Consider the following 13,438-nt stretch of genomic DNA (forward strand, 5'->3'; position numbering starts at 1 on the left):
CTGTCTTTCATACGTTTTTTAGAGATATAAGTTTTTGGTTGCTTCAGGGCCTTCAATAGTCCGAACAATTATGAAGTCATATATTTACAACGAAATCATTGTGCTACACACCACTATAAATACAATAAATATGAAATATATAGATATATAATTATACTAAAACGAAGTTAAACAAAGATAAGCATGTAGAGATAGATACATTTATGCACAGGTAATATTCATTCAACGCCCATGAAATGATCATTAGTTTTATTTCACAGATCTTGCAATGTCTTTTGACGTGTTTCACAAATGAAATCTCAAATTACGATTTTCCTCAAATTCCTTCTCAAATAAAGTTTGAACCAGTCAGATTGATTGAAATTAAAGAGTTAAGAAAACTCAAAGATTTGGGTACTATCTCAAATGCAGATTTTTGTTTTCACATGGTAGTTATATGTCTTCCTCGAACGTTAATATATAAAAAAAATGTATGATTTTCTTATAATTGAGGAAAACATTTGTTTCATGAGATTCGATAGGCATAAAAACATGTATTTCAATATTACCGATTTAATATATTTTCACATATGCTTTAAATCATTTAAAATGTTTTAACGCATTTACTGTTTTTATTCCTGTGTATATTGTTCACTACACGAGTAATATATCGGTCAATGTGACGAATGTGATCGATACGTCACATTCATGCAAAGGGGTGGGAGATACGGTATGAGTATAAAATGGAGGGTCGAGAATGGAGAACGAGGCAATAATGAATTTGGAAAAGAAATATAAAGGAATGGATAATGGGGATGAATGATGGAAAGGGGGTCGAAACAACGGATAGGGGAATCAGGCAAGTTTAATTTGTAAGTTAATTTTTTGTCCAATATTCGAGTTAAATTATACCATTTTACATATTTTATACATAGTAGAAATTAAATTAAATCCGGACAGATATTATACAGACCTTGTATGGGATAAACTTCCAACCTGTCACATATCTAATATCCCAATGCCTCATTTCCCCATACCCCATTCCCCACTGCCTGATGCTAAAGGTAAAAACGATTTTGTTTCAGAAAAAAACTTCATAGTCCCTTCCCCCGAAAATCAAATGCTTACTGTTTCATCGCACTCCAAAGATTGCTTGAGAAATAATCACGCAATAATTTTAATCTTTTTGACCAGTGTTTGGTTTCTCTGTAAATAACAAGTTATTTCAGGCACATTCATGAGCAGTCTTAAGTCAGCAGAGGACGTCTATTATTCAGATAAAATAATTATTAAAACATGTATATATGTATGTGTGTTTTATACCGTGTATGCATTTGACAATTTACCTCAAGTTCTGGTATTTTGATATTGTATGTCTTCGGGACTGGATTAAGGAAGAAAATAAAAGGGGCGACATAAACATTACAATGTGACGAACTTCCTATACTATTTTCTTTTTTTTTAACGTTCAAGGGATTACTTCATTTTTTTTAATATTTACTGTGGACATTTACTGTTATCTAACATTATCTCCACCACATATAACTTCTAGACGATGATTGTTTTCTGATCATTCTGCTCTCCGGTAACTTGCACGTGTATGTTGCCGTAAAGTTTTCCGATCTCGCTGCGGCGAAGCTGTGCTCGCTATTAAATTTAACTCATCTGCAAGCATCCGTTCGTACAATATATAACTTTTTGGTTTTGTACATTGATTCACAAATGGTACAAATCTATATATATATATATATATTGTGACAAATCTTTGTGTTTTCAGGAAGCTGACGAAACGAATAGTTCAGTTTTTATGATGGTGACAAAATTTATTTTCTTTTTGTTATAGGTTGGACTCATGTGCTTTTGTGGAAACGATCCATACTACGACACCTTTTATAGGAAAACTGCAGAAAGCGAATGCAAAATCGTCTGTGAAGGCGACACTGCACAAAAATGTGGAGGTTCTTATCGGAACTCTGTTTATCGAACAGGTTTTATTACTTGTGGAATGCTTATAGCATGCAACTTGATCGACATTTTCTAAAAACAAAACCTCAACGCAACAAACAAACCTTCGTATTCTGGAAGAGCAAAACTTAGTTATAAATCCTTTTTTGTAAAGTTTAAGTGTCACACTCTGTAAGAATCAGACAGTGGGTGAAACATGGTATGATAAAACCCACAATTTTGAAAATTTAATTTGATCATGTGTGGCATCAGAATCAAGGAAAACAGACTAGATTTCTCATTTTGCCACATTTAGTTATAATTTCATTGATATGGTCTGAAAATGAACAATTCAAGAACAGTTTACTAAAAAAAACACGTCTTTTTCTGTGACATTCTAGTTGGAAATTTTCTGAGCAAATCCTGTGATGTAGCTATCAAATAATGGTCAAATAGAGAAAACATCCTTGATTGAAAATATATAGTCAAATCGGTGGATTTTTGCAGTGCATGTTTCTGATGCTTAGAAAAACTTACATGTAAACAAACTGTTGTAATCTAACTAAAACATTTAATAAATATACAGTAAATAAATGTCTCCGGGTCTTACAAATATAAATCTACAAAACAACTGCATTCACGTAAGTAGTGTTGCACTTTATTCGACCAGTTCCAACTTCTAACAGAAGCGTGCACTTATTTTTCTGACGCTGTTCTAACATCTTACAGGTTTAACAGCCGTTACTAATACTTCTAAGAGGAAACAGGAATACACTAGGTTAGCTCAACCAGTTGGATTAAATGGTACCGCTGCTCTTACGACCATTTTTGGAACCAGTCTCGTGAAGTGCTTATCATATTGCAGAACAGTAGTAACGTGCGGAGTTATTTCTTACAGACTGACAACTTGCAAACTCTTTACTATGTATGAGAGTGGAATCTGTTACGAAGAGGCAGTAGGGTCGTTAACTCCGGTGGTCGGAGAAACTATATACATGCAGCGGTTGTAGAATAATAGGTGACGTTTAAACGTCAGCCAATTGATTTGAGGGCGGCTGATATTGAATTTAGAAATAAAACAGAAGGTTTAGGTCGTTACAGCTAGTTCCCTTAAATAGAATAAATACAAAATAAGACCGGACAAGAGCAACGACATTAGGAATCCTGAGATTTCCCCTATCGGTGCACCTGGTCATGCTCCCAGTTTTTAGTGGAGTCCGAGTTTCTCATTTCTGTTTTGTTTCTTTGTACGTATTATTTTGGTTAGTGTGTGTGTGTGTGTGTGTGTTCCCTAACTGGTCTTTGCCCCTGGATTACATTCTACACAATACATAACAATTTGTGCGTCTTAAGAGAGAACTGGAATATTAGGTCTCATATACTTATTTTACGTTTTACTTGAATCACATACATTTTTGCTCTCTGTCGTTATCATTCCACCCTTTATATTTGATTATGTATAACATTTCTTAAATACAAGCCTTTTCTTGATTTACATAATGTCATAGTGTTTACAATTGATATGTTTTGCAAATAATATAGATGTTAATGTTGATGCAATAAAGTTTCTTTTTCTTTTGATTTATGCTAGAATCTTGGTTCTCTTGGTTCCCCCTTTCAATTAAGGAGGTAGACCTAAGGTAAGGGAAATAACTCTTGAAATCAGTGATATGTTTGTATCATATTCACTTCCACCAAAGCCTTTCAAGCTTTTTTTTAAACAGAATGAAATCAATCCAAGTTACTTTGATGCTTACATGAGATTGATGTAAAATGCTGAATACAAACGTTCCAATAATTTGTAAGAGTTATGTCCCTTACCCTAGGTCTACCTCCTTAAATTATACTCCCACTCATTGAAGAGGCGTGTAATGGAATCACCTTGTAGACCCGTTTTTCTGAATTTCGTCGCAATCATCTCGGCTCCCAATGAATGGGTTGATTTCGAAATTTGTGTTTGGCTTTATATAGATATGGTTACGTTGTAAGCATTTTGGTTGCTTTAAATTATTTAATATCTTATCGGAGGAGTTTGCCATTGTTCAATATATGAAATGATGGAGAACACGATCGTCATGCTCCCAGTTTTTTTGTGGAGTCCGAGTTGCTTATTTACTTGTGTTATTTTGTATGTATTAATTTGTTACTTTATGTTCTTTGTTGTGTTTGCCTGTATCCCATGTCTGGTCTTTGTCTCTGAATTATATTCTTTTGATTTCCGCTAGAACCTTGGTTTCTTTGATTACTCCTTTACAAACATTTCGGCTACCTGTGAGTGAATTGATTTCACATTGGTTCTTTGGCTCTATATAAGTATAGTAATATTGTAAGAGAGTTTGGTTACTGTAAAATATTAAGTAGCACTCCAGATAAGAATCATGCAAAATGTGATTCATGGATTAAAAGCCTACATATTTTTATTTGTGATATTTTGTTTGAATTGCCATGGCAAACAGAAATAAATATTCAGTTTTTCATATATCCCGTGTACTTATTAGATTAAAATTATATAGAATGCACTGTAGATTTCAAAATTAAGGGAGATAACTCTATAAATGACACTCAAATACAACAGAATCTATTGCATTTTCAATGTTGATTATCTCCTTAGAGCAGGCAGATTTGAATGAATAATTATAAAGCAACTTAATAACAAAAATAAAAATATGAAGCCTTATTTTTAAGTGTATCAAAATTTGTAGAATTTGCATGATTCTTACAAAGACTGCTACTTAACTACACGTATCTTATCGTATGACTTTGTAATTTTTCATAATGTAGATTGTTAAAAACAAATTTCGTCGCAAACATTTGATGGATTGATTTCAAATTCGGTTTGTAGATAGCATATACGTTGTATTGATTCAAAAGTGATAGTATGGGTTGTCCGTTGTTAATTTCCTTACGAATATGGGTGTACCTAGCACGACAATGCGTGTAATCTCATGTTTTATAGGAGTATAATTCCTTGTTCATTTGAAATTAATCATGTCTTGGTGATTTCAATGATATATTAAAAAAATATAACGTTACAGACAGAATAAATAGTCATTAGATATAAGTACCGTCATAGGACAAAGAGACTGATGATTAAAAATTAATCCATGGATTTGTCCTTTTCTAATTTTAAGTTACATACTTGAATTTAAAAGTCATAATTGATGAAAAAAAAACATATCAATATTGACTTCATTATCAGATTAAAATATGTTTACCAGCATTTTTCGAAGTATTAAGTTACAAGTTTAAAAAGACATAAAATTTCAACTTTATTTTTTGTTTTTCCTGGAGATTCGGTGTACCTGACATTGCAAATGATGATTTCAATTCTTTTGTTCCACCCAAGCCCTACATTGCGGAAATGTATATTGAGCATGCTCACCAACTTTCCACAAAAGGGTCTATTTTGATAATTCAAGTAAATAGGGTTGTCTATCAAATTTTGGATAAATAATGTCGCAAATAAATGAAATATGACAGCCATTTTCGTTTCACACTTTTAATTGGCTACATCTTGTGTCAGCCAAGTTTCGTTATAATAACTGACTTTACTCTGTTGTCACGGCTGTAGCGGTAGAAGATACACCAATTATAATGCACACCTGTCCAATGATATAATATGAAATAACCAATTCTTGTCACTTTAAATATCTGATTTTCGTCGATGTTGTTTGAAAAAAATAACATTTGAATTTTACGACAAATTTGAATATCAGCGTAAGCCATGTGACGCGCATCTTTTTTTTTTTTTTTTTTTTTTTGACACCGCAAATGATTATTCTCAAGGATCGTGTGAAATGCACATTTATATTAGACTTTTTTCGGCTCTATCTAGTGTGTGTGTGTGTGTGTGTGTGTGTGTGTGTGTGTGTGTGTGTGCGTGCATGTGTATGTGAACTTCTCATATTAATCAAAGACTTTACACAGTCTTCAAATCGTTCTCTGTCACTGATTTTGGCTTACTTTCCACATCCGCAATGGCACGAATGCGAAAAATCGGGTGAGTTTTGCCAAAATCTTGGTTTGCTTGATATGATTGCGTACTATTTCGTAACTCGTTCCAAGAACGCATTAAGATTTAACTCGTGCGCGGAACAAGTTCCGCATACTCGTTAAATCTAGGCGTTCTTCGGCACTCGTGATCATATTTTGTTTTTCCACTCTTTCCAATTAATTATCATAATGTATTATGATTTGTCTGCCTAAATTTTTACACTTGGACTTTATAATTTTTTTCCCTAGAATTTTCAATTTTCATTTTTTTGTATGTATTGGAGGTCGCAATGGGGAGATCCAAAACTGCTATCTTCTTTGTATAAAGTAGTACTTGTGTTTTGTTTGGTCACACATTTATGAACCACAAATAAAACAAAAAAGTAAATTAAACAAAAACAGAATATAGAAGTAACACTCATCTTTGGAGTAAAAGGTCATGACCTCTAAAAAAAAGACAACAGAAAAGTATTTCATTCGTCTTACAAATGCCAATAAGTGCCAGCTACAAGCTGGGCATATAAATTAAGCAGCCCCCCCCCTCAACCCACCCAACCCCCCCCCCCCCACCTTCCACACACACACACACTTTTCCTCCCATCGTGAAGATTTAATATAAAAAATTGCGTCGCTAAATAGGTTCTTGCTTGCCATTGATTCAAAATGCTTTCACTTTCAAGGAGGTTCATTCATGACCATCATGGCAGCGAGGGAACTCAATGCTACGTATATTTCTACTAGATGATAGACATTTGAAAAGAAATATAAAATTTCGGTCTTCATAATGCGTGTTTTCATAATGTATATAAAATAATTCGCGTAATAACGCGTAAGTTACGCGATATTTCGCGAAAGTTTTGCGTAAATAAACGAAAGTTTCGCGTTATTTCGCGAAAAGATCGCGTTATTACGCAAAAGTTTCGCATTATTACGCGTACGTTTCGCGTTAATAACGCGCACATTTTTTTAGTCTACAAAATAAGCTCAATGGGCTTTCGTAAAAAATGAACTTAACTCAATGTCGACAAAATAAAATTCTATAGCTTTTCTTTACAATAACGTATTTCAATTGATTGCCAATTATTTTCTAGCAATCAAATCGGTCAAAATACAGGTACGAAATGTGACTTATTTATTGAAACATGTTCCAATAGATCCTATATGAAAAGAAGGCTTTAGATTATTCTTTGAAGAATCAATTTCCAAAACAACAAAGTTATAGATTTTTCTTCATAATTCAATTAAAACTGTTTGTCAAAGAGAATAGAGTTAAGAAGTTAAACTAGTCCTAAAAATTCATATATAATATTAACCATTTAGCCATTACTCATATATTTTATTCTAGATTTTGTGTTATTACAACTCCGACTCACTCTGTGTTTTGTAGAGGAAGATGAGAAATTCATTTATTTGTTTGCTATTATTTTTAGGTTTAGTTACTAAAATACGTGGTAAGTTGAATTCTACTTTAAGCAATGTAACAGAGGAACCGGTTTATTGTGACTATTCCTGAAACCTGTAAATATTGACATTTCACAGTTTTTCAATATAAAATGTCTTGTCCGACTTTTTTTTCCTCAAGGTGAGCGGATTACACGGGTTTCAATTATAATTTATATTAAAATGATAACTTGTCTTGTTGATCGATTTTTAGAGTAGTCAGAAAGGGCAATTAGTACATGATTTTGAATTATCCCCGTGTCGTCGGACTATAGAGGCTAGCTGTGTCGGCTAAGTGTTTGGTCAAATATTATAAAAATAGTGTTACGTATCAGATGTAATGTCTCTTGGATTATTCGGCGTGACCGAAATCTATTGTTTAAAATGAAATTTATACTTCTGGTTGTAAAATGCGATTGATTTTGTCCTAAACTTTAAGATTGTTTAGTTTGATAATTTTTGTCCAGATAACAACTTACAGACATATTTCCATACATTTTGTAAGAGACGTGCCCGACGTACCCCTTAAAAATACTGCATGAAACATTTTTCTTTTTTTTTTCTTTTTTTTTTTTTTTTTTTTTTGCATGTAATCAGTTTTTCAAAAATTCTATCTTGTATCTACCTCGCTTTGCTTGGCCTTTAATACTAAATGCAACGTGAAATCCTGTATCATTCCCTAGCTGTCCTTAATTCTATCGTCACTAAGAGGGCTGTCAATTTAGATACGAGTATTCATTTTCAAATTTGTCACGCATTTTTCAATTTCAATTGAAAATATTTTTTGGAAATGTATTCGTATTTCGGATGAAAAGCAATGTAACTTACTATATCAACAAAAACTTGAATAATAAAAAAATACTCTTTTCTCTATGTGAAACATGTCGAATCAGAGAGGAACGAATTATTATCCCAATCAACATTTCTGGTTCTTTTCTAGATTAAAAAAAAATAAGGGCAGAACGATTCGTAAATAATATGAAAAAAAAATTACAGTTTTATCATAGAATGTTTCTGTAAAAAATCTGAACCGGATTTGAAAAAGAAACATTTTTTATTTTATATTTTATCCTTTTATATTTTTAAGTTATTTGGGAAATAAAGGGGGAAGCAATAAAAAATGAGAGTAAAAAACATGAAAGAAGTGACGTTAGACAAGTCTTTGATGGAGAGAAGATTGGTTGGCCTGATTAATAATAAATGGGGATTCATAGCAAAATTTAAAAAGTTAATTATATTCTAGTTCCACAGACTAAGAAACGAAACTAATCGTTCATCTTCTCACACAGATCTTCGTTTTTAATTATGTTTCCTGACAAAGATACAATGTAATAAAAGACGGGCGATTGACAGTTACTTTTAAATGTCAAAAACGTACAGGCACATACATGTTCATAAAATAAGCATTTTAAATTTCTTCTATTTTTTTGAAGGGGGGGCATCGGATTTGAAACTACAAATAAGAAACTTTATACACTGCACATTACACTACAATAACAAACTGACGAACGAACATGGATTTTCCGCGTTCATGAAACGTTATGGAAACGCACAAGCTTGCTTGGGCAGCGCTTTAGGGTTTAAGACGTGTATATATTAGAACGTCCGTGATACAACAAAAACAATGGTAAATCAAATAGAAAACACAGATAAACAAAATAGGGCGTTAGTGGAACATTAAGACATGAAGTGGTAAATCGACATGTAATGCAGAAAAAATGAGGCGACAAATGTTTATAATGACCGAACTCGAAAACTACATTTGCATCTTTTTAAAAATTGAACTTACAATGTAATACGTATTTTATAGTACTAAACAACTGTGCAAAGTTAAAAACAAAAACAAAAACAAAAAAGCTGTGATCCATTCTCAGGTTATAATCAGGAAACCGTCGGGAACAGACAAACGGACGGACGGACACGCAAATTTTCGATCGGTATCACATGATACCTCGCCAGTTCGTGTGTGTGTGAGGGGGGATAAATTTAAAGGAGGAGTACAATGGCATCTTATAATAAAGAATGTTCAAAAGTTTCATCAAATTCAGTTCAGTAATTTGAGAGAAGTTGCGGACCGACGAATGGGTGGACGCAACGTGTACCGATCAAAACATACTTCCCGCTTTTCAAAGTGGGTTATAAAAATAATGTACGTGGCTTGATATTTATTTTTAGTATGCCATTTTACTCTTTGCTTTTTCGTATGTATGTCATTACTTTTGTTTGAAAATCATTTTGAAAATATAAAACAGGTCCATTAAACTCGTTTTTCATTCGCTAGACAATAGTTTTGTTCGTGCATAACTCGTTACTAAATTTCGTACATTTATGCTTACAATGTGTTGGTGTTCGTTACGTATCTGTTCAGAATGTGCGTCGTGTTTGTTGTTTTGTTTGTTTGTTTGTTTTTTTGTTTTGTTTTTTTTTTTTTTTTGTAAATTCGTTTTTCAGCGCGTTCAAAACCACCATTTTCTTTTGACAAGTTGACAGGTGATCTTTCTGTTTTTATTAATTCGTTGACAGTACTAGTTCGTTCGCTAAATTCGTTATAGGGTAAGAATGTTTACACGGTACTGTGAAAAGATGTAGTACAATGATAAGATATTGTTTTTCCTGTGTTAAGTAGCTGTCTTTGTAAGAATCATGCAAAATCTGAAAAATTCGATACACCACAAAAAAGGCTACATATTTTTATTTTTGTAATTAAGTTGTTTTATGGGTATATACTATGAAATGTATAATTATTCATTATCTGCTGCTCTTGGGAGATAATCCACATTGAATATCCAGTAGATTCTATTGCATTTGAGGGTCATTTACAGAGTTATCTCCCTTAATTTTGAAATCTACAGTGCATTCTATATAATTTTTATCTCCTAAGAGCACGGGTTATATGAAAAAGCACATGTTAATTTCTGTTTACAGTAACATGTCAAACAAAATATCAAAATAAAAATATGTAGGCTTTTTAACTCATGAATCAAACTTAGCTGGAGTGCCACTTAATACATAATTGGCAAATATTTTTGCTAGTTCTTCATTTATTTTTTTTTTTCATTAAAAAAACTCATCGTAGTTCATTTTAAAATCATCCGCGGGGACTCAGTGTAATTTACTACACTATACATAAAGAACAAGTGCATTCGTCTGCTGGGTGGAACTACGAAGAAGCTTTTTGAATAGAATATTGATATTTTAATCCGTACATGTTTTGAATGTCCTTCATGTGTTTTATTACATATGTATTTACATGTATTCGTGTGTATTGTCGGTAATTGTTTAAAATTATTAATAAACTACTACATGTACATAAATTAGCACCAAAATGTTTTTGATATTTCAGGGTTGTGTCATGTCTATTATGATGATTCTTGTGAACAAAAATGTAACTGTCAAACGAATAAAAACGGAACGAAATCTTGCGAAAACTGCATGATGCCCTGTACCAAGTAAGTATATATCTAAAAGGTAAATACTTTGGAATTCGAATAAAGTTTTCCGTATGACAAGAAAGTCGAAGTTTTCCGGATGAAACAGTGTTCTGAGGTTTACATTTAAAATAGTAACCAAGGGAACCAAGATTCTAGCGGAAATCAAAATATATTACATACAAAGCAACCAAAGCAAACGAGCAACTCGAACTCCACTGAAAACTAAACCACGGACCAGGCGCACCAGTAGAGTAAGCGCCCTTTTACAAGGAGCAAGCATTTGTTTTTATGCAGTGACGTGACACAGTTGGTTTTTGACTACATGTATCATTGGTTTGAAGTCCATCATTGCTCATTCAAATGTCTCCCTTCCAGTTGGGGTTTAGGACCACTTTAATTTCGCTCCAGGGAACTTAGAGGGACTCGAAACTCTAACTTTGGAGAATGACTTTAGACCACTGTAAAATATGCCGCCCGCGACTAGAATAATTTACATCAGCACATAAGAAGTGCGATCCTACAATAATTTTGAGGGTGTCTCTATTCGTCTCAATATTGTTTCAATTAAAATCAAACATATCAGTATCACTGCCCAGCAAATTGATAGATGGCAAATAGATGTTCCAATCTGGATCCGCAAATGAAATTGGCGAAAAAATCGAACGACTGTCTTATTCTCTGTAGGATTCTCATTTGAACATGACATTTCGTTAGAAGTCTGATCCAGATGTATGATTTAGGCCCATGCTATTTATATGGAATAGGCGACCGAGTGCTTTGGAAGGGTCTACAATATAAGTGGTTGTAGCAAGCGTTAGCTCACATAGGTTTTCTCCCACTACGAAATATTCAGCCCAACATTTTTTTTTTATTTACATTTTTTAAACTAGATGGGCTACATTACAAGTCTTTGTTATTAGAACCTAGTTTTTACCGGTTACCTTTTTGGGACGATATCAATAGGGAACGATTTTGGCATATTCGCGATGTCACTCCCCAATATTATTATGCCCTTTGTCTTCTGAACAAACTTCTTATTCGGCAACCACATAGGAACTTGTTTCGATCACCATTGGTGAATTATTTCGAGTATAACATTTACCATCAAAATGCAATTTTATCTATGGTTATAATTAAATTTAAAATGTTTTAAAGTCAAATTATATGTACAAGTAATTTATTATATGACGAGTTAAGGCACAGGCACATGTGTCATATTAGATATATGATATAATATAATAATATTCTTTATTGGCACAAACACAATTACAATAATTGGCAAAGGCCATATAATTGATATATAAAAGAGTAACATGTATAGTAGCGGTATACATGTAAATAGAATATTAATCAAATGTTATGAGAAGAGATATTTGTTATGAAATAAATTTTTTTCTGATAGAAAAAATAATATCTAAAAAATTAGCGATAATCTTTAGTATAGTATATGAACCACTGAATATACATTGTTTCAGTGTGTAGTAATTAATTGAATCAATATCTTTTTTGAGGATATTTGATAATTTGGACATAAATTGACTTCTAACTTTGGAGTATTTTTCACATTTTAGCAAAAAATGTAATTCGTCTTCAACCTCCCCGGAGTCGCAAACTTTACATAATCTCTCGTTTGCAGGATGCAGGAATTGATAGATGACGGCTTTTTTCTATTTCCTAATTATGGCTACTGATTTTAATATTGCAAAGAGAGGATCTTTCTGATCTTTTTTGTAAAATATCAACAAACTTGCTCGTTTGTATCCAATGTGTATATTTCGATAAAATGTTAGTTTATTTGAATTTTGGATTTGGGAATGTTGCTCTTGCATAAATTGATTGGTTATTCATTGTTTTATATTTGATAAAATAGGTTTAAAGCTACATTTTTGGTAGATTATGTGTGAAAAACCAAGTTTATTGATTAATAGAATATACTCTCTTTGTCCAAGTGTTATTGTTTTCTGTAGCTTGAAATATTTTGAAAGCCAAAGTGTTTTCTGAGGAAAGAAGATGATTTAAAAATTTAACACAGGAAAACATAATTTTTGAGTGAAGTGGGAGTCGTCCAAGTTCAGAACGACATGCAGCATTTGTAGCTTTGCAATGTACACCAAGAATTTCCTTGATGAATTTTAAATGAAATTTTTCTACAGCTGAGTTATTAAAAGTACATGTATCAATATCTATACCCCAGACTTCACTACAGTACAAAAGAATGGGGCTAATTAAAGTATCAAACAGCTGTTCTAATAGATGACATGAATGATCAAAAGTTTCATCAAATTCAGTTCAGTAATTTGAGAGAAGTTACTACTGACTTTTTTTTATCTTGAATAAAGCTTTTCTAGCCTTTTCCATCAGCTAAGATACAGCTAAATTAAATTTACCATTATAATGTAACATGACACCAAGATAACAATATTTTGGTACTGCTTGAATGATATCATTATTGTATGTAAACTCATTAATGTAAGATCTACCATTTGAATTAAATACAATAACTTTAGATTTGGACACATTATTATATAATTTCCAATTACAGCAATATTCATGAACAATATTTAAGTTAGTTTGTAAACCTTGTTTACTTTCAGATAATATAACTAAGTCATCAGCATATAAAAGACAATTTACTGCTATATTCCCAATTT

At 32.4% G+C, this 13,438-nt stretch overlaps 1 protein-coding gene across 2 annotated transcripts in view; it reads left to right on the plus strand.

Moving 5' to 3' along the window:
* The first annotated feature begins 7,249 nt into the window (after nt 1-7,249).
* Nucleotides 7,250-13,438, plus strand: part of LOC148599812 (uncharacterized) — a 48,392-nt gene continuing 42,203 nt past the window's right edge. For both annotated transcript variants that reach the window (XM_088558963.1, XM_088558964.1), the window contains exons 1-2: nt 7,250-7,367; nt 10,700-10,805. In XM_088558963.1, coding sequence (XP_088415089.1) covers nt 7,310-7,367; nt 10,700-10,805 — 164 coding nt within the window. In that variant the 5' untranslated portion in view covers nt 7,250-7,309. The remainder of the gene's footprint in view (nt 7,368-10,699; nt 10,806-13,438) is intronic.

Source organism: Perna viridis, chromosome 13 (assembly GCF_037379345.1).
Source record: "Perna viridis isolate PV_CMFRI_1.1 ecotype Kerala chromosome 13, ASM3737934v1, whole genome shotgun sequence".
NCBI classification, from domain to species: Eukaryota; Metazoa; Mollusca; class Bivalvia; order Mytilida; family Mytilidae; genus Perna; species Perna viridis.